Source organism: Chrysemys picta, chromosome 1, assembly GCF_011386835.1.
Source record: "Chrysemys picta bellii isolate R12L10 chromosome 1, ASM1138683v2, whole genome shotgun sequence".
Taxonomy (NCBI): Eukaryota; Metazoa; Chordata; order Testudines; family Emydidae; genus Chrysemys; species Chrysemys picta.
Genome location: NC_088791.1, coordinates 110,103,575 through 110,124,935, shown reverse-complemented (window position 1 = coordinate 110,124,935; position 21,361 = coordinate 110,103,575). Strand labels below are relative to the sequence as shown.

The window sequence follows — 21,361 nt, the reverse complement described above, 5'->3', positions numbered from 1 at the left end:
ATTAGAATTCAGTGAAAGCAGAGGCTTTGGGGATTTAAAGACTCAGGTGTTGTTAATAATAGAGTTAGGGGATTTGCTTTGAATGTATAATCTATAGGGTGACAACATCCCCTTTTTATCCTTCTCTCTGCTTCCAGGTTGTTTACTTCACTGCCACATTTCCCTACTTGATGCTTTTTGTCTTGCTGATTCGAGGGGTCACCCTGCCTGGTGCTGCTGAGGGGATCATGTTCTACCTGAAGCCAGACATTTCCAGGCTTGCAGACCCACAGGCGAGTGAATACAGCCTGATACTGTGAGGTGTGGAGAGACTCCAACAAAGTGGTGATGACAAAAGCAGGGGTTCAGCACCTCGCAGGATCAGGCCTTAATTGGCTGCTATCTAGATCAGGTTGGACTTCCCTCCCCTAAGAGACCGACAAAATACTGAGGCCTCTTTAAAAGGGTTGATGGGGGAATCTCAGCCCAGCACAAATATAGCCTTTTTGTCAGGGTATTTTAAACATATGGATCTGTTGGTCATTGCCATTTAGGGGCTTGACAAATGCAGAAGCATCTATGAAATATTCAGTGTACGACAGGTGGTTTTGTTGAGCCTTAAGTGAAATGATGTTGAACAAAAGGAGAAAAAACCCTCTCGCTTCATGCTCTCTGGCCCAGCTTGAGCTTTTCTTGGTTGGAGGTTGGAGCTTCCTCAGGGAGACGAGCTTCCTAGTATAAGACAAACTGCAGTAGGTGTGTAGGTAACTATTGGAGCTACAAATGGTCAGTTTTTGTAAACAGGAGCCCCTTTATTCTGAGATTCGGCATTTCTGGCATTTGCTGTGAAATCAGCACCTTCTTGCAGAATTGTGCTCCAGAATCTCGGCTTTAATTTAAAAAACATTATGTTTCTAGCCCTTATCCGTATAGGGGAAAAAAGCTTGAAACTGTGTAACTTGCATTCAGTGTTAGTTCCCTGAGTTTGCAGAGCTCCAAACTATTGTTCCCTGCATCCCAATGGGGTTTTAATTCTGAGACCTAACGGAGGGTATTTAAACCTTAATTGTTTCACTGCTGATTATTGTAGCAGAAGCAATCAGCTAATGTGTTTTTCCCATATCTCAAACTGTCTCCCGCATCTTCCCAGATGGCAAAAGGCCCAACTGCTCTTTACCCAGTTGCTAACACCTCCAGCTTCCCCCGATGACTTTCAGATGCAGTTATGTCTTGTCAACACAAAAATCGGTGACATGTTGAAAACATGGAGAGAGCGTAAATTAAATGGAATTTTAATATGAAAATAAACAACACGAGTTGAGTGTTCTTTCATGTTCAGTTAATTCATTAAAAACCTCCATTTTGTAATCTAAATGAAGTTGATATGAAATTTCTGGTCTGCCACGTGGGAGAGCTGCAGGAGCCAGACACCTTGCTGCAGAATTTGAGTCCAGTTTGCTGTGGAGAAGGTTGGACCTTGATTATAATGGGGGTAGGGGTGACAAGAGGGGGAAGGTTCCTGGGTGAATCTGTAGGTCTGAATCCATGAGGGATCTCCATTAACTCAAAACAGCAGTGGCTGGCTGCCTGTATTTGAAGGCCTGCTTATTTGCAGCCACTTGAAGCCTGCTGGGCACCGTTTAGGGGACAGCAAGGATACTGGACAAGGTGTTCCTTCCTGGCTGTTAACTTGCTATTAATATCCTTCCCTGGCTGTGTGGAAGATTCTGAGCACTGCAACCCATCTTTGTGGCTCTGTATACTAGCATCACATGGTGTGAGAGAAAGTGCTATCAATACAGTGAAGTGGAGGAGCCAGCAGCTGAAGGCTGAAATAAACAACAAACTCTGCTGCTCTGGATGGGTGCCGGGATGAGTTAATGGTGGTGATGAGATATTATGAACCCAACATCTCCTGGCTGCTCCCGTTGTCCTGATCTTCCTCCACCCTCATGTGTAAGGAATACCAGGTGGTGTGGTGTCATATAAAGGTTTTATTGGCACTTGTTTGGGATGGCTTTATGAGATACTCCTGTTTTTTTCACTCCAAGCAGCTAAGTGATCTCCAACTTGTGCTGGTACAGTCTTTATACCATGCCACATCCCCATGCACCCTCTCTGTACATTCTCCGGGCACTTTAACTTAGAAAAAATGAATGGTGTTTGGGATTGATCTAGCCCCCTGAATCACTGCCTCGGGGGAACGATGATGACAGCCCTCTTGGAATATGCCCTCCATCAGGGTAGCTGGTGAAGGACAGATTATGCAACAGACACCCTAGGGCAGGGATAGTCAATTATTTTTTGTCAAGGTCCAAATTTCCTGGTCAAGGTATAGTCCAGGTCCAGAATCCAGAGAAATATTTTCACACCCCAATAACAATAATGATGATAATAAGCAAATACAAAGATTTTTGCGGTCCGTTCAGAAGTGTCTGGCAGTCCAGATTTGGCTCACGGTCTGCCTATTGACTGCCCCTGTCTGAGGGCTAAAAATCACTCTCCCTTCCCCACTCAGATCCATTCTTCCTTGGATTATTTGAGAGAAGCCATTGGGGTCCAGAAGGAAAATCCTCCCTTTTCATGGTGGAATCTTCAGTCCAGTCCCCCAAGCTGGGACAATCAATCCAGAGACACGTCACACCCTGTATGGATTTTTCCCTTCTCTGCCTGATGTGGATTTCTCCATGTCTGACAGACTGCTGCTCTGAAGTGTGTGTACCCTGACAGGACTTTACCATTTATTTCCTTAGCCATGGCTGGAAATCTCTGTCCTTTTCTGTTCTAGGTGTGGATGGATGCAGGCACTCAGATCTTCTTCTCTTATGCTATTTGCCAGGGGTGCCTGACAGCCTTGGGCAGCTACAACAAGTACAATAACAACTGTTACAGGTAGGAGCAGCCTCTGCCTCTCTCTTCCTCTCACATCTGGCTGAGGGCCGTGTGAGCAGCCGAGCAGAATGTAGTTGGAGATGTGGCACTCACTGCCTCGAAATCACACATGGGGCCCACGCCATTTCATCCTATGCTCTTGTCAGCTCTTGCAAGCTAAGCAGGGCTCAGCGACTGGATAGGAGACTGCCCAGGAAAACCCAGGGGCTACAAGAAATGCCTTTGGTGGCTCTGCCGGTGGCACTCTTCCATCTGCGCAGGGAGAGGGGGCACGGGAGTCCTGGAGGTGCCATTGTTGAGTTGATATGGGTATTGTAAAATGTTATCTGATGTGGAAATAAGATTTAGTAATGCATATGGCCAAATTCAGTTCAGTTACCTGGGTCTGATCTCAGGGGAATTACACCAGATTCCCAGTGGTCTAAAGAAGAGGAGAATCTGCCCCATGGCATCAAATGCATTATTAAAATCCCAGCCCCTTTAGTGCCCCCTGTGTGTGTTTTAATTCGATCAGAAAGAGCAACAGAAAGGTTTGTCTGGCATGACAGGTTCTTTTTCATCCAGTGCTTATTGCTTCTAGTTCCCTTTTCCTCTCAGGCCTGATCCCCAGCCCATTCAAGTCAATGGGAGTCTTTCTATTGGTTTCAGAGGGCTTTGGATCAGGTCCCTTGTTATTTAAGGATCCTTTTTCTCTCAATATTTGTTCCATTGCTCTACCCTCATATGATGATTCCTGCTGCCCCTTGTTGTGCCAAGTCCCTAGTGACTTCACTGGGGCATCCTGCTTACAATATATGGCTGCAGCCCTCCGTCATTTTTATTGCCAAGTATAATCATGTAGTTCTTGTAGTGCCATGGGTCAAGGCTGTAGGCAGCCGAGTTCTGTTTTGGGCTGCTGGCCTCTGGAGGAGTCTCAGGCTAGTGTTAGTGTAAGCAAGTGCATGGATTCATGTCCCATTCAGAAAGCTGAGCACAAAGCAATTGCCCAAAGTGGTAAATTTGCAGAGGAAAACAATGCCGTCTCTCTCTCTCTCTCTCTCTCTCTCTCTCTCTTTGGTTCTGCCCCAACAGGGACTGCTTCATGCTATGTTTCCTGAATAGTGCCACCAGCTTTCTGGCCGGCTTTGCTATCTTCTCTGTGCTGGGCTTCATGGCACAAGAACAGGGCGTGCCCATTTCAGAAGTGGCCGAGTCAGGTAGGTGCTTTCTAAATGTGGCAGGGCCAAAAGGAAAACTTAAAACATGGGTGGACTTTTTAGGAATTGACACCTTTGAATATGAAGCCAACCCATGAGGTTAGCAGTGCTGCTACCTTGAACCAAGGTACATCCTCTGTAATTGCTAGTGTTCCCAGTCCAGTTGCCCAGAACAGCCTCTGCCTATTCTGCGGACTCAGAGGCCCTGTCATCCAGAACCACTGCTTTATTCTCTGCTGTCCTGATGCACTTAGTGCCACTGTCCAGAAGCAGAGCTGCATTCCCTGTTGTTTTGAAATCCCTGATTCTTCTTTCCAAAACCAGCCACTCAGCCCATGTCAGCAGCTATTATCCCGAGTGTCAGTGACCATTGCACGATACATTCTGGGGAAGTGAGGTCTTGGCAGGTTAAGTTTTTTAAACAGCACATCAAACTGGTCTCTGTGTTGCTGGGTTGTATTTTTGGGGAAACCTCATCCTTACTCAGCTATCTGATTGGCAGGTCCGGGCCTAGCATTCATTGCGTATCCAAAGGCTGTAACGATGATGCCTGTGTCTCAGCTCTGGTCCTGCCTATTCTTCCTTATGCTGATCTTCCTGGGACTGGACAGCCAGGTACAGTAAATAACCCTCCTCTTTCCCTCTAACTCCAAGGTGTCTGTCACATGTTTGAGAGCCTCATGTAGATCATAACTCGTGGGTGGGAAATGGTGATGTGTCTCTCAGCCACCTGTCACACATCCATGTTACTACTTCAGAATGATAATACTTAGAGCTGGCCAGTACATCCCAGCAGTCAGCTGGTGTTAGGTGTTACTCCTTAACAGTTCTGCAAATGTATATGCAGCACCTGTACCTTCCAGCATAAGTCTCTGACAATCCAGTGACAACCAGTAGCCACGCCTCTTTGTCCTTCCCACCAAGTCTGCCCTTAGTGGCTACCAGTCATCCCTCATGAACCAGGCACTTTACTACACATTTTGTGTCAATCTCCTCTAAGTTCACTAGGACTCCCTTTGTATTGTGACAAGCCCCATCTGTAACTGTAGTTTGATGGCAGCTCCCACTGTACTATGAGTGTTCTTGATTCCAGGTGTGACTTGTGACCTGCAGTACCCTCACTGTCTCCTGGCTCCAGAGTAGCTGCTTCCTGGCAGTAATTTCTTTTATATCACAGTGGTTCCTTGTGACACACAATTTATTCCTTGATAATTCTTTGTGGTGAGGTGCAATTCCCTTAGTGTCTCCATGTTCCGTGTGTCATTTCTGTTGTACCTGAACATCCTCCCTACTACAGGTGGAAGGCTTGTGATAATCTCACTCAGTTCCAGATGTGGTTCCAGTCACTCCTCTGGGACGCTCAATTCCTGATGTTGCACCAGTAGTAACTCCACTTCCTTTGGGACTCAGATGCAGCTATACCTCCCTGTTTCCAAGCCGTTCATGCTTTAGGTGTAGGAAAAAGGAGAGAGACTACCTGAGTGGAAGAATGTAAGTGGGAAAGAGAATAGGTAGGGAAAGAGAGACATTAGGTCCTTGGTTTCTTGACATGAATTCTTCTGCAGTTCGTCTCTGTTGAGAGCGTGGTGACGGCTATTGTTGACATGTACCCAAAAGTTCTCCAGAAGAAAGGGCACCGGGAGCTCCTGATCCTGGCCATTGCAGTCATATGCTACCTGCTTGGCCTGATGCTAGTCACTGAGGTAAGAAGGGAAGTACATGGTGGGGGAGAGGGATATGGACTTGTTTGGAGCAGTATTATCTGCAGCAAGTTTGTATTTCACACTGTTAGTTATTCTCTCTCTCTTTAGCTTAGTTTATTAGCTGGTGCATATCAGAACCAGTAGTTCTTCTTTCTTATATAGTGCCAGTTGAGATGTTGTCATACTGTATAGCTGAGCCTTCCTCTGGGGTATGTCTCAGAGATAACCTAGCACAGGGGTCAGCAACCTTTCAGAAGTGGTGTGCCAAGTCTTCATGTATTCACGCTAATTTAAGGTTTCGCGTGCCAGTAATACAATTTAATCTTTTTAGAAGGTCTCTTTCTATAAGTCTATAATATATAACTAAACTATTGCTATATGTAAAGTAAATAAGGTTTTTAAAATATTTAAGAAGCTTCATTTAAAATTAAATTAAAATGCAGAGCCCCCCCAGACCAGTGGCCAGGACCCGGGCAGTCTGAGTGCCACTGAAAATCAGCTCGATTGCTGCCTTTGGCACACGTGCCATAGGTTGCCTACCCCTGAACCTAGCATCAGGGAAGGGCCACCTGAAAGGAACTTTATATCCAAACTCCAGTCCTGATGGCTCTCAGGTCAAAAGTAGAGGAGCTACACGTGAGATGTGAATGCTGCCACTCTTTGCCGTGGTGGAGACCTTCCAAGGGAAGGCACAGTTGGCTGGCTGTCATGGAAAACATGACTGGGGGTATGAAGGCTGTTGATAGCAGGTCCTAGACTAAGTTAGAGCAGTGGCTTTCAACTTTTCCAGACTACTGTACCCTTTTCAGGAATCTGATTTGTCTTGTGTACCCCCAAGTTTCACCTCACTTAAAAACTACTTGCTTACAAAATCAGACATAAAAATACACAAGTGTCACAGCACACTGTTACTGAAAAATGGCTTACATTCTTATTTTTACCATATAATTATAAAAGAAATCAATTGGAATATAAATATTGTATTTACATTTCAGTGTATAGTACATAGAGCAGAAAAGACAAGTCATTTGTCTGTATGAAATTTTAGTTTGTACTGACTTCACTAGTGCTTTTTATGTAGCCTGTTGTAAAACTAGGCAAATATCGAGATGAGTTGATGTAGCCCCAAGGTATGTGTACCCCTGGTTGAGAACCACTGATTTAGAGGAAAGAAGTCATTGATAGCTGCTCCCCACACTCTGGAGACAGCAGGATCTTGCTATCTGATACAGCCTCTCTTAGATGGCATTCCTGCAGTCATCTGAAAAGTCAGAGGTCCTTGCTGAGATTTTACTGGGGAGAATTCCCGCAGAAGGCAATAGGAGTTTTGCCTGAGTAAGGACTGGGTGAAAACTGCATCAGGACTTCAGGACGTATCTAACTTCCCTGGGGCTTTTACACATTGCCCATCACTGCAGGATAATCTAAACACTGCACAAAGCTGGCTCAGTGTTTGGTGGGATTAATAGGAAAGCTTTTCTTCTGTCTCTGTGGCCATTCAAGGGGTTGAATAATTTTCCAATGTATCTACTCCACTTTTTTCTTTTCTTGGAGGTGCTATTTTCTTGTCAAGACCAGTTGTGAGAACACAAGAGAGCGTCAGATTGTACAAATAGCTCTCCTGAGAGTAGAACAAATGCTCAGTCCATTGTCATCGCACAACAGAGAGCCAAAGGCTGTTGTCTCCATAAGGCTTCCAACTATGCTTGGGACCCTTGCAACATGTAGAGATGGGCTTGAACTAGAAACCTGGCATCTAAACATACTGAACTTCAGGGTAGTTCACACCTAGATCTAAACTTTACGGCTTATGCCCAAAGCGCAACATAGCCAAGGACCACATTCAGAAACAGTGTGAGAAACTTGCCAGGGAGAATGGTCTGTAGCAGCGTTTAAAAAAACCCCAAATCCTGTTCTCTGTGGACACTGAAATCATGCTATGAAATGATTGTGAAACATTATCCTGGCCCCATGCCTGACCATCATTTTAGTGCCTCGTGGTACCTAGTATAATTTCCTAGTGTGGACAGGCCTACAGAGAGATCCCTCCTCCTATGCCCCTTTGCTCTGTGTGCAGTTTCCCGTCCCTCAGCCTTGTTTTGTATTTGTCCAAATTCCATTTTCTCTTGCACATACCTTTCTGCTGAGCCCTCCACGTCTCCCCTTTCTCTGCTTGACACAGGGTGGAATGTACATCTTCCAGCTGTTTGATTATTATGCTGCCAGCGGTATGTGCCTACTGTTCCTGGCCATTTTTGAAGTCATCTGTGTTGGCTGGGTGTATGGTAAGTGGAACACAAGGACCCAGGTTGCTATGGGAGGGATGGGAATAGCCGTGTCAGCCCCATGGAAAAGCAGGAATGCCTCGTGCTTCCCATTTAATCTGTTCACCCATGGGATTCCTCAGTTCCCATACACTTAGTGTAGGAATGATTCTTATCTCTGCTTTGAAAGGGATTTTCCCAGGAAGAGAAGTGAATTCAGTCTTCCTGCTCATTCAGGCATAGGTTCTATCTCCCACGCACTGTGCCGTTCTGCCAGGGGACCTCTAGCCCTTTCTGGCTGACACAGACTACACTCATTTAGAGCAGAATAGGATTCTCCACGTAGGAGTGACACTGGCTGCCATTTTATGGCTGACCTGTCATGCGATCTCCCTCTGTCTTTCTGTTAATTTAATCCTGACAATTTATTTAACCTGAAATTCCATATACATACACACTGTGAATTAGCATGCATAAAACTCATTTGCATAGTGTCTGGCCACAGTTACAAATGAAATTAAAGGTCTGATCTAGCGCCCAGTGAAATCAATAGAAAACTCCCAATGACTTCAAGAGGAGCAAGGTTGGACCCCAAAAGCTTGTGCCTGCTCCCTCTGTGTGTGCATGTTTCTTGTGAGAGAGATTTATACAAATGCAAAAACCAGAGCATGGATTCATTGCAGGACCACCCAAAATGCTGCCTTAGGGCATCACTTCACCTCGTATCTGCTCTGGTTATCTAAAACAGTCCTCATGGTTTCAATCTCAGCTCTGATGCAGCAAGAGGACTGTATCTGAGCTCTCTTCTGGAACAGTTAATCCCAGTGTGTACACTGTTGTTTGGAGAATGCTCCTTGCAGCATGTTATTGGGGCATCAGCCTTCAAATCCAGAGCTTCAAAAACTTATCAACTTATTCTACGCTCGGTTTTCAGAGCTGGGAAAAAATTACATTAGTGCTTCCCCTTTGGCAAATGCCATCAGTGGGTTTGACTCAGCCTGCTCTGTTTACAGGACTAAAGCTGTGCACCAGAAATCTCAAATCCTTGTAACAATGCCTTGCTGACAGGCAGGAGGAAGCTACCTAGTGGTGGATGGCATCATAATTGCTGGCAATAGGGAAGCTTGGAATGTGTGTTTGTGTTAGCGCCACTGCTGTAATACTTTGCAGTGTAAGCCAGAGAATCAGTGCTGCCGACCCATAGGCAGGGAAAACCCATTAACTGGCATTAGTCACTTTTTTTTAACTAACTCCCCCATTTTTTCTACTGACTCCATTTCAACACTCTTAGAAATGAAGCCAGCAAGTGCAAATTAGAGTAAAGCCATTACAATCACAACATGTATTGTCCTGACCTGACCTATGAGGAAATGTTAAAAAAACAAAACAAAACTGGGCATGTTTAGTCTTAAGAAAATAAGACGGGGCAGGGGTGGGGGGCTGAGAACAGTCTTCAGATATCTTAAGGGCTGTTCTAAAGAAGTCGGGGATCAATCGTTCTCCAGGTCCACTGAAGGTCGGACAAGACGTAATTGGCTTAATGTAAAATAAGGGAGATTTAGGTTAGATATGAGGAAAAACTTTCTAACTATAAATAGTAGTTAAGCACTGGAACAGGCTTCCAAGGGAGGTTGTGGAATCCCCATCACTGGAGGTTTTTAAGAACTGGTTAGACAAACACCTGTCAGGGATGGTCACTTGGTCCTGCCTCTGTGCAGGGGCTGGACTCGATGCCCTCTTGAGGTCCCTTCTGCCCCACATATCTATGATTCTATGAATACGCAGCATGCGAACACTCAGCAGGATAGCGGCTTCCAACAGGGCTGGCTTTCTTCTTCGTTCCCAGCTGCTATGTCCCATTACAGACTGCTAAGAGTGCCCTGACTTCATTGCTAGTCATTCTTTTCTACATGAGCAATCGGTGAGGTTGTCACCAGCGTGTTATATGATCACAGTTGGGAAGGGATGTGGCCTGTGCAATTGTGAACGCGGAGGCGTGATGCTCAGGAGGCCGTCTGTCTGTAAATGTGGTCCACGCCCTGGTAGTGTTTGAGAAGCCCTGCAATAGGGGGAATGAAATCTCATTGCCATAGAATGAATGGAATCCTCCCCCCCTAGAATTTAAACACAGCCTGGGTTTTCTTCCACAAGATCACCTGGGGACCTTCACCTTTACGATTCATCCCTCAAACAGACCTTCTCCAGGTGGAGATACAGAGTCACACAGGGATTGGGCCCCAGGATCTGTTCCCTTTTTAGTAAGAGGGAGGGAGGAGAGTAGCTCCCTTTATGGGACTCTTTCACTAATTTCTGTAATGTGTGTCCAGCTACAACAGCTCTGGGCTCCTTCCTGCATATAAAGTTTTACGAAGAACAAGGGATCCCCCTCACCACCCTCATGGAGCATTACTCCTCTGGCTAACTGCATGGGTTATCCCTTTCTCCAGAGCACTAGCACTGACCATCAGATACCGGACATAATGATCCATCTGGTCTGAGCAATCCTGTGCTCCTAGTCAGATATGATTCTAAGAGGTGCTGACTGCCTGCAGCTCTCACTAAAGTCAAGGAGGGATGTGGGTGCTCAGCACGGCTCAGTATTAGACCCCAGGCCTGGAAATGTCTGATCTCTAAGCAGCAACACATGTTATAACTTGAGTGAAACTTTGCAATGAAGATAAGCCCATAATCAGTTCCTGCAGGAATTAAGCACTTTTGGAGGGGTGGGTGGGGAGGAGAAGAGGTTTCTAGCTCCTATGATTGTGGAGAGAACCTTCCAAAGGGAAGCTGAGGCAGAGCTGTCAGACTGAGTTTGGAGAGAGAGAAGCCATTGTTTCTCTATTGTGACTGCACCCGGGATACCTTACACTGCTCCTTTGGCAAGCAGTGAAGCCAGCCACTGGGGGATTCCACCTGCATAGGAGAACCTCAGGAGGGGTAGTTGCTGTAGTGACTTTATGCCAACCCCTCTTCCCGTAGTCTGTGCAGGAGATAAGGCTGGAGGAAGGGACCATAGCCCCAGTGACCCCTGGCTGCCACAACACCCCCTTGGGACCATTAGTAGTTAGTGTTTAGTAGAGAATCCACCAGACTTGTCGAATTTATGCCAGGAACAGGCCCTGTGTTCGCACAGTCTAGGACTGAGGAGCTACAGGGGGCTGTGCTGTGCCCTAGCCCCAGCTGCACCAAGCCCATCGAGAGGCGTGAGAGTTCTTCCCGCCTCCCTGGGGTGCTGTGTTTCAGGAGCTCTGCTGCCATTGTGATTGTAAACTCGCAGGGCAGGGACTCGGTGTCTTCCTGTGTGTTTGTGCAACATCCAGCAGAATGGGGCCCTGATCCTGATTGGGTGCTACAGCAATGTAATTAACACATAAGAATGAATTACACTTTTTTTTGGCCCTCCTCCCATCTTCAGCGTGGATTCCTGGACAACTAATCTTTGCCATCGCCTCTTCTCCTTCATAACATGATCCCTGGCTGGTGCTCTTTCCTTCCCCTCTCATGCCTCCATTCACTCTTCTGCTTTCCTTTCCCTTCTGCAGCTTCAGCCTGCTGAACTGGTACTTGTGCTTTCCCTGCCATCCAATGGGTGCGTTGCTTAGAGGGCTCTGCTGCCTCTTTGCCAGACTGCCATATTTTAGCTTCTCTCTGGTTATGCTTTGCAAACTCATGTCTTTAATGCCTCCTCATCAGTCTCCCTCTATTTCAGGCATGGTGAAGGCCTCTGGGTACTTTATCCTGGTCTAAATATTGCCACATAAGGTTTGCATTGGAGACTGCCAGGGTCTTTCCATTTGTTCACCTTCGATGAATTCTCTTCGCCCGTGCCTTGTGCTGGTTTCCAGTTCTCCCACCTCATGACACAGCTCACTCTTGCCCATGACTATGGCATTTTCATGGTCAGTAAACTGTCCCTTGGTTTCTTCCCACTCACACATGCACCAAGCACCGTCTCTCTGCTTCATTCTTCATCACTTTCCTTACAGCCCATGTTTCTGTTCCATGGAAGGATGTTAAGTGTCAACCTGATCTTTTCAAACCGAGAGGCCTCTTACTCTTTGTGATGTTGTTCAGCTTCCCCAGTGGCTTCTTGTCCATCCTGGAGTCTTCTCCTCAGCTCTGCCTTCTGCTTTGGAATAACAGGGACTGGTTATCTGAGGCAAGCATCCACTTTAGCAGCTTCCCTGTCCACTATGATCGATTCCTGTTCTACATTTGCATGTGACATTTCAGAGCTCTGTCTCTGCCTACTGTGCAGATTGCTTATAATTTAATCTGCAGACTCCCAAGTCCCGGTAGCTCACACTTCTACTCCCCCACTCCGCTCTATCCCATCCTGAACTGAAATGACCTTTTGAGCCACTTTTGAAATGAACCAACACCATGGCTGATGAATTCCAGTGTAGACAAGTGCAAAGAAATGCATGTTGGGAAGAATAATTTAAAATACACACCTGCACTGATGGCTTCTGAATTTGTTTCATCCTCTCAGAAAAGAGATCCAGGCATCACTATGGTCATGTCAGTGAAGATGTCTGCTCAGTGTGTGGTGTTAGTTGAAGATGTGATTGAGGCTGTATTAAGAAGAGAGAGAATAAAACAGACAACATGGCTGTTCAGTGGATAGCTCAGAGAACAGAGAGTCTGAAGAACTTGGGCCAGATCCTCAACTGGAGCTATGCCAGTGTGCATCAACTAAGGATTTGGGCCGTGGTTTCCATTCTGGGCTTTCCTATTGCTTAGCTGGGCAGATCTTGGACAAGTTATTTGGCCTCTCTGGGCCTCAGCTTGCTCCTCGGTAGAATAGGGACAATAATATCTACTTTTGTAAAGTGCTTTGAGATCCTCAAATGAAAGGTTCTATAGGACTGCAAATGATGATTATGCTACCCTATGAATGGGTTGTATAGTTGAATTCTGCTTTCGGCTTTGGTGAGTTCATCTCAAAATAGAGAAAGAAGGGCAATCAAACTGTGGATGGTAGTTACTGTATGAGCAATTGCACCTTTTTATCTTTTCTCATAATACAAGAACAAGGGGAGACAGACAAGCACAAATTTAAAATGGATTGAAGGAAAACTTTTTTTCCCTAATGCACCATATAATTAACCTGAGGAACTCACCATTGCTGGATAGTCTTGAGAAAACCAAAATTTAATAACTTCAAAAATGGATTAGACACATTTCAACTTGAACAGCATCTGTGGTTCTTATAGGCTAGAGAAAACATTATAAGGGCTCTGCATCCTGATGCTTCAGGGCGTAAACAGATCACCAGCTGGGTTCAGAAAGAAACTTCCCCTCTGGATATAGGTTTGCAAAATTAGGGGAACTGTCAATGGGGTTTTTATGTCTTCTAAAACATCCAACACTGGTCACTTGCAGAGGAGATATTGGGGTTCATGGACTATTGCTTTGTTCCAGTCTGGCAACTCTTAGGATGCGCAGGATAAAAGCAGACACGTCTCTTCCTTCCAGCGAAGATCGCTCTGGGGAGATCTTTAGGGCATTCCCTCCCATAATGCATATAATCCTTCCAAATCTGTACTGGGGAGAAAGGGCAACACATGCTGTGCCTCCTTCTTCTTCTTAGCTAGAAAGCAATGGTGACTGGGTGAACTGATAACTTCTTCAGCCTGATTACTTTGTCATTTGCTTGTGAAAGGTAGATCATGCAAACCTCATGTTCAAGGGCACTCCGAATCCATTCATGTCAGGTCCCAAGGTGTACCACTGCATCATTCACTGCTTGCAATCGGCGCGCTGGAACCACAGAAAATGGTGTTTATCTGGAACACATTTGGAAAAGGAAACATTAACGATACTACTACTAAATATAATTAGTAGAATATGGATTCCTGGGCAGAGGTGTCTTCTGTGTTCTCCTTGCTATCGTTTGGTATATTTGCTTTTAAAAAAGAGCTCTTTCTCCAGTCATCCAGAATTTCCCATTCCACTTGATCCTGTAGAGAAATCCAGGATGAAAGTTTTTCTTCACACAATGCACAGCGAGTGGAACTCTTTGCCAGAAGATGTTGTGAAGGTCAAGACTATAACAAGGTTCAAAAAAGAACTAGATCAATTCATGGAAGATAGGTCCATCACTGGCTATTAACCAAGATGTGCAGGGAAGGTGTCCCTAGCCTCTGTTTGCCAGAAGCTGGGAATGGGTGATGGGATGGATCCACTTGATGATTACCTGTTCTGTTTGTTCCCTCTGGGTCACATGGCATTGGCCACTGTCAGAAGACAGGATACTGGAGTAGATGGACCTTTGGTCTGACCCAGTATGGCTGTTCTTATGTTATGTTCATGATACTCTATTGACTTCAGCAGATTTACACCAGGGATGAATTTGCCCAGGCTGTATTTAACATCACAATGTGTTCCTGTGGAAAGATTGTGCAATGTCACACAGACTATTCCATGGTCCTGTTTGAATCTGGAAAGTGATATCAGTAAAGCTGGTGCAAAAAAAGCTTTTCCCCCCCGTATGGAAAATTTCAACTTTTCAGGAGAAAAAAGAAACCCACCACACTGAATATTTTTGGCCAAAGTCAGAAATTCAGAAATGCTGCCTCATGGCCAGACTGACTATGCCTTGATATGCCCCAATCTCCCCTCTTTACTGAGCCACTGCAGTGCATCATGGGAATTACATGGATGTGGTGCACCACGGAAGATATAATACAGCTGGGGAACCCAGCCACAGACAATGAGGGCATGAGCCATCCACTTCAACTCCCATTAAGCACCATGTCAACATTTGCAAATTGAATTTTTTTTTGATTTCAGCAAAAAGTGTTGATTTCCAAGTTTTCAGATTTTAAACAAAAAAGGTCAAAATTTTCTATGGAAAGTTGACACTTCATGGAAAATTTTGCTTTGTCAAAAACCCAATTTGCCTTAAAAAACATTTTGAGGGAAAATATTGGACCAGCCCTAGAAACCAGCTAGGACAATTAAGCCGAAAGCCCCAGATGTATCCATCTGGTTACTAGGGCAGAATATTTTTCAGAGAGCCCCATCACCCACAGCCACACAGTTAATCTAACAGAACTGTCTCTTGTTGACCTACGGGGCACATTACAAAGCCTGTGTATATCCACAAGTTTATTCTGAGGGGGAGGGGATCAGCTAGGTTAGGGAGTTCTTTTAGGCCCAAATTGTTAAGAGGGGGTGCCTAAAGTGAGACACCTGGCCATAGGGGTCATTTCAGAAAAATTCAGGTGGGCAAAATTTGCTTTCCTGATGACCACATCCTAAGGGGGGGAGGGGGCAGAGAAGGGGAGGGCAAAAAGTGGAAGACCTAATGGAGCATGAGTGAGAGTCAAAACCAAGGTCTAGCAAGGGACACCTGCCCCTCTTGCCCCATAGCAAATAACGCCCCTGCACCTATTTCCATATTTAGGCATCTAAATAAGTGGCCTGAATTCCAGAAATTCTGAACATCTGGGGGACCAAATACATCCCTGCTGTATGGAATTAAAGCTTTCATGTTAGTAAAGCATAACTAAACCTGGACTTGGCATGAGTAATTTCTGAAGAACAAAAATTCTCACCCCCCTTACCTCTCTCTTTCTCTGTCCTTTCCTCTGGTGGTCAAGGTGCAGACCGTTTCTATGACAACATCGAGGACATGATTGGTTATCGGCCATCGCCGCTGATTAAGATGTGCTGGCAGGTTGTCACCCCTGGTGTTTGCCTGGTAGGTATAAACTATGGTGAGGCATGTTTGTACAGGGACCCTAGAATCTGAGTGAAGAAGAGAATTTGAGGGGGCATTATTGTTTCATAGAATTGCTGTGGAGGAGCAGTAGCTTCTCCGTAGTTGAAGCTGGAATCAATTTCCATTGTAAAGCCTTGTCTTAGGTCTGGAAATTTCATTTAGCCTGAAAATTGGCATATTTATTCTGCAGGCTAAGGAGAATGTATCTGCAAAGCCTGAAGGGAACTGATCAAATCATTTTTGAATTTCAGCCCATTAAAGAATTACCTTGTTCTGAAATGTTCTCTTCTGTCTACATTTCTATGACTCCCGCTAGTTCAAAAACATCTTGTTCCTGCACCTTGCTTTCCATAAAGTCAAATCACCTTGAAAATGCACCCACGGACTATGTTTGAAGAAAACAGTTTATAATTAAGGAAAGATATTAACTATTTTTGTCTCGTGCCCAGTTCTGTTTCCATTGATTTCAGCAGATGGTATGGGCCTAATCCTGCTCCCATGAACGTCATGACATTTGTTTGCCATTGACCTCAATGGGATCAGGATCAGGCACTATGGCCAAAATCTTCAACAGCTTGGATAGGCACAAATAGCTTTTGGAGCTGCCACCTGAGGGCTCCAATGGGAGTTGAAAACAATGAGGGAGTTTTCATGCTTGGTCGTGTATGAGTTGCTGAGAGCTCACTGGTTTGAGTGCTCTATAGGGCTGGGTGCTGGCTGAGAGATCATCTTTCAACGAGTATTTTCAGAGAGGACCTTGGGTGCCCCAGGGCTGTTCTCGGAGCTCAAAAGTCAGTCCTGTCAGAGGCATGACTAAGCCAGGAGTCACCAGAGAAGGTGCCCAAACTGCAGCCCCTGATTGGCTGCTCCAGAGTTTCTGCACCCTGACTACAGAGAGCTTACAAATAAGGACCTTCCTCCTACACATACATTGGAGAGAGAGGGAATTTCCTGGATGTTTAGAGGATCCATGTTGGAGAGGGCAAGGGAAGGTAAGGATTTGGGTAGGGGCTGGAAAGGTGGGAAATAGGAGGTAGAAGAGCACTGAGACTCACATCCCAAAGGTTCAGGGGAGGGGAGGGGTTGGTGAATGGAAAACAGCACGGGGTGGGGGGGAATTCCAAAACCAAAAAAAGTTTCAAAACTCAGTTAAGGCTGGTAAGTAACAGCAGTGTACATACCCATCAAATTATTTCCAACTCCCAAACGAACAAGGATATAACTAGATAAGGAGATCACAAATCTTCTACTGCTTATACATCCCTTGTCAGGAACTGTCTCTCACCACCTGTTTCTGACTCACCATGTACCCACCTGCTATTCTGACTTTTATGTTCTTCATTGCTCAGGCGACCTTCCTATTTTCACTGATCAAGTACACCCCCCTCAAATACAACAACTGGTACGTGTACCCTCCGTGGGGCTACGCTCTGGGCTGGTTGGTGGCTCTCTCTTCCGTGATCTGCATTCCACTCTACATCATTTTCATCCTGCTGAAAACCAGGGGATCACTAAAGAAGGTAAAAGACGGTCTAGAACTTCTAGGTCCCAGATTCAAATCTAGCCCACGTCATCAGTGACTAAAGTCTGTGTGAGTGCTTCCCATTGGCTTGTGTGAAATGAATAGATGGTCTCCATCCAGTACAATAGAACCTCAGAGCTATGAACCCTTGGGAATGGAGGTTGTTCATAACTCTGAAACGTTCGTAACTCTGAACAATACATTATGGTTGTTCTTTGAAAGGTTAGAATTGAACATTGACTTAATACAGCTTTGAAACTTTACTATGAAGAAGAATGCTACTTTCCCTTTATTTTTTTAGTAGTTTACATTTAGCACAGAACTGCACTGTATTTGGCTTTTGGTTTTTTTGTCTCTGCTGCTGCCTGGTTGCATACTTCCAGTTCCAAATGAGGTGTGTGGTTGACCGGTCAGTTCATAACTCTAATGTCCATAACGCTGAGGTTCTACTGTACTAGTACGAAGCCATCTCGGCAACTGGCCCTAATTGAACCTCTTGTTGAGAGGTTTAGAGGAGAGGCCACAGATGAATAGAGGTGTGGGGAATAAAGTACCCTCCTGCTCCCAGAGGTAGTCACTGTGGATCACATTTGAGACACATGAGTGGGACAGTGGGGATGAAGATAATCCTTATGCTGCCCATGCTGTCCTTGATCTGTGGCACTGTCAGTACAGCAGTTTTCACGACCGTGAATGTTATTCAGACAATTCAGTGCGTAACATTTCTTTAAAGGGATAGACATAGAGGAGGGCGTGGTTCACTGAGGCCTGGCACCGTGTTCATTGGTTACATCTGTGTAAAGTTGGCATAAGTTAGAATGGGAGCAATTTGCACTAGTGTAAAATGATGACACGAGATGCAGGGAAATGGAGAATCTGGCCCGAACTGTTTGGAAGTGCTTCAAAAAGAATATAGTGAATCAATGAGGTGACCAAATAGAAATGTCTCCTATCATCTACCTCTCCTCTATAGGCATGTGACCATATCTGTCAGTTCTTTCCAATGCATCCCTTTTCCTGTCAGCCCTTTGATTCTCTAGCTGAGAGTTGTAATGTGATGAGAATGGAAGGAGCTGTGTAAGAGAAGGCTCTCTTGCCAATATCATTTGAGACCATGAAAGGATAGGGAAGAGGCCAGTGTAGATGAATGGAGGGATTTGGAAGGAGGGCAGAGAGAAACCAGAATTGTGCATTTGGCTGGAACAAGTCCATGGAGAGTTTTAAAAAGAAAGAGGAACATTTTGGACTGGATGCTGGAGAAAATGGGGAAGCAGCAGGGTCATTTGAAGCTGAGGCTGAAGGTGATGTGGTGAGGCTTTGTGGGACAAAGGTACTTTCATTTGGTAGCTGCCAGTTTATAGGAGCCCAAATCCTGAAGCCCTTACTTAGGCAAAACTCCCAGTGACTTCATTGGAAGATTTGTCTGTATTAGGAGTTATGGGTCCATGGTCAATGGGCAATACACAAAACAGTGGTCAGGATCGCCTCCTATGATAAAACTCACAGGATGGGGCTCAGAGGAGGACATCTCAGTGAGGATCTCCTTGGCTAAGTCCTCCCCTGATCATTTGGTCTGGGTGGCCTGCCGTTTGTCTACTGCAGAATGACCTGCAGCAGCCGTTGCTACACTGGGAAGGTTCCCATGAATTTACTCAGCTCCCAGGGGACCAACAAGCACTTCGGCCTTCCTGGAGCGGGTCAGATCCGCAGTTCTATATGCAACCGATATGCATGACTATGATGATGCAAGGGAACCATAATGCTGAATTAACCAGCTAGTGGAGGATTCCCCCAGTGTGGCACAGAGCTGTCATAGCAGCATCTATCTCTACCCCTCCCACTCCCTGGTGCAAAGAGTGTCAATGGAAAAGGGAGTTTGACTGAGGCAACTCTATACTCTGTCAATCCCTGGCTTCCAGAAAGGCCCCCTGATGACACAGGCTTCTGGGCTTAATTTCCACTGGAGATCAGCTGCCCCCAGGATCAGGGGGAGTGAAGGTGGCATAGAGCACCCTCCTGAGTTGTGCCAAGTGCAAGTCCTGGATCAGACACTGGCTCTTTACCTCTGATCTCCCCCTTACTCCTTACCAGTGTCTCCCCTGGCCAGGGCTGCCCCAGATAACTCTTCACAAGGTGTATTACCTAACCCTGCCCTGGCCCAGGCAATCTCTCCAGGGTCAGTATGGGCAGGACATATGACTTTCTCCAAGTCTATACAAAGCTGCCTTTCCCCTGCCCAATCCCCTCTCCTTCCATCACAGGGATCCTGAACCTGTGGAGAGCCTTATGCAAGGTTCTAAGATGTCGGGGGGGGGCGTGAAGGGGGAATGGGGCCATGGAGGCGGCCACCCCCTATTCCAAGGTCCATACACACTGGGTTACTTCCTTGTGAAGACCTGGGGAAACAGAATCTCTCCCCCTGTTTGTCCCAGTTTGAATGACAGATCAGGCTGATGGAAATGTAAATGAATTGGGGAGGAAGGCATGTAACTCTGGGGAGCTGGGGGGAGTTATTCAAATCTCACTACATGAGATGAGTGCAGAGGAAAACCCTGCAGTACTATTGCATCAGGGAAAAAACTGGGCTCACAATGTCCTTTCCAACTCCGTCACCACAGGGAAGGTGAATCTGTGCCCATGAGGCTCTTATTTCCTGGCTAGGAACTCTAACTTAATTAGAAGTGACAGGCTGTGTGGCAGTGCTGATTAGTGCCCACCTCAGGTGCCTGAGTTACAAGGCAAAGCCCCATTCAGAGGAGATGGGGAGAAAAAGCCTTGAGCAAATGGGAAAGGGAGGAAGGCAGAGAAGTAAGTCAAGGAATGCAGCCTCCTGGATTGGAAACAGCACTGGGAGTCAGGAGACCTGCCTTCTAGTATTGACAACATCCGTGCTCTTAGGCAAGTGACTTGGCTTTACTGGCCCTCTCTGCACAGGGGAAAGGTTGCTTTTATCAGCTGAACCAGCTTTATGCAGTTGGAAAGGCCCTTAACACCTGGGCCTAATCTACACTGATTTTGTAGCAGTATTGCTATTTCGGGTAGGGGGGCTGTTTTTAACTGTAATGGTTATACTGGTACAACCCTTAATGTGGATGCAGTTATATTGGTATAAAGGTGCCTTTTGTGGGTATACCTTAATCCCCTTCCCACACTGGAATAAGCTAGACTGGTATAAGCACTTTTATACTAGTGGAACTGTTCTTAGCTTTTAGCTGTGGAATCTCCTGAGCCTAGTGGCGCATGAAGCAACCCATTTCCCCCACTGCTGTCTGTCCAGAGCAAGATGTTTGACTCAATAATATCTAGTCTCCATGATGGCAACATCATTTTCAGTCATCCTGCAATAAGTCATTCATTATCCTCCATGCCTTCTTTTCTCCCCAGGAAGAATCCAATTTAAGACATACCTGGTGCTTATGCCACGGGGTTACCTCATGGTATGGCCAAACCACTGTAGCAGTCTCTGTCTGATCACAAAGGTCCTGGTGGATTCTCCATCACTCATGATTTTTAATTCAAGATTGGATGTTTTTCTAAAATATAAGTTCTATGGCCTGTGTTATACAGGAAGTCAGACTAGATGATCACAATGGTCCCTTCTGCCCTTGGCATCTATGAATCACTGAGTCCTCAGTCTGCTGACCCATGTGATGCAAGTTTCTCAATGAATCTTCTCAAGGTGAAAATCTGTTCTGAACATGACCTACCAGATTGAAATCCAGCCTGTTCTTCCCTGAGTACTTTATCAATAGCAGTTTTCATCCCATTCAAAGTGATAATACAAAACACTTTCCCAGGTACAGCTAGGAGTATCACCCTTCTCTACTTATCACAAATAAGCTGTTCTACCTTTTCAGGGATTTTGGAGATAACACCTCTTCTCCAATCTTTGGACGGGTGTCCCTTCTCCAGATCACTCTTCAACTGCCTGCACATGTAATTCACCATCACTTCCTCCCCAGTGTTTAACATTTCAGCATTTGTTTTATCCTAGCCTGGTGCTTTAACACTTTTCAGCTGGTTTATAGCCCTAGTTCCTTCCTCCAAGGCGATTACTTGTAGTGATATAGATAAGA

At 45.6% G+C, this 21,361-nt stretch overlaps 1 protein-coding gene across 1 annotated transcript in view; it reads left to right on the top strand.

Annotated features, from left to right (window-relative positions):
* Positions 1-21,361, top strand: part of LOC101935733 (sodium- and chloride-dependent betaine transporter-like) — a 42,920-nt gene that overhangs the window by 13,033 nt on the left and 8,526 nt on the right. The window contains exons 6-13 of the mRNA XM_065582120.1: positions 138-272; positions 2,768-2,871; positions 3,943-4,067; positions 4,570-4,682; positions 5,633-5,770; positions 7,953-8,055; positions 15,642-15,742; positions 17,113-17,283. Coding sequence (XP_065438192.1) covers positions 138-272; positions 2,768-2,871; positions 3,943-4,067; positions 4,570-4,682; positions 5,633-5,770; positions 7,953-8,055; positions 15,642-15,742; positions 17,113-17,283 — 990 coding nt within the window. The remainder of the gene's footprint in view (positions 1-137; positions 273-2,767; positions 2,872-3,942; positions 4,068-4,569; positions 4,683-5,632; positions 5,771-7,952; positions 8,056-15,641; positions 15,743-17,112; positions 17,284-21,361) is intronic.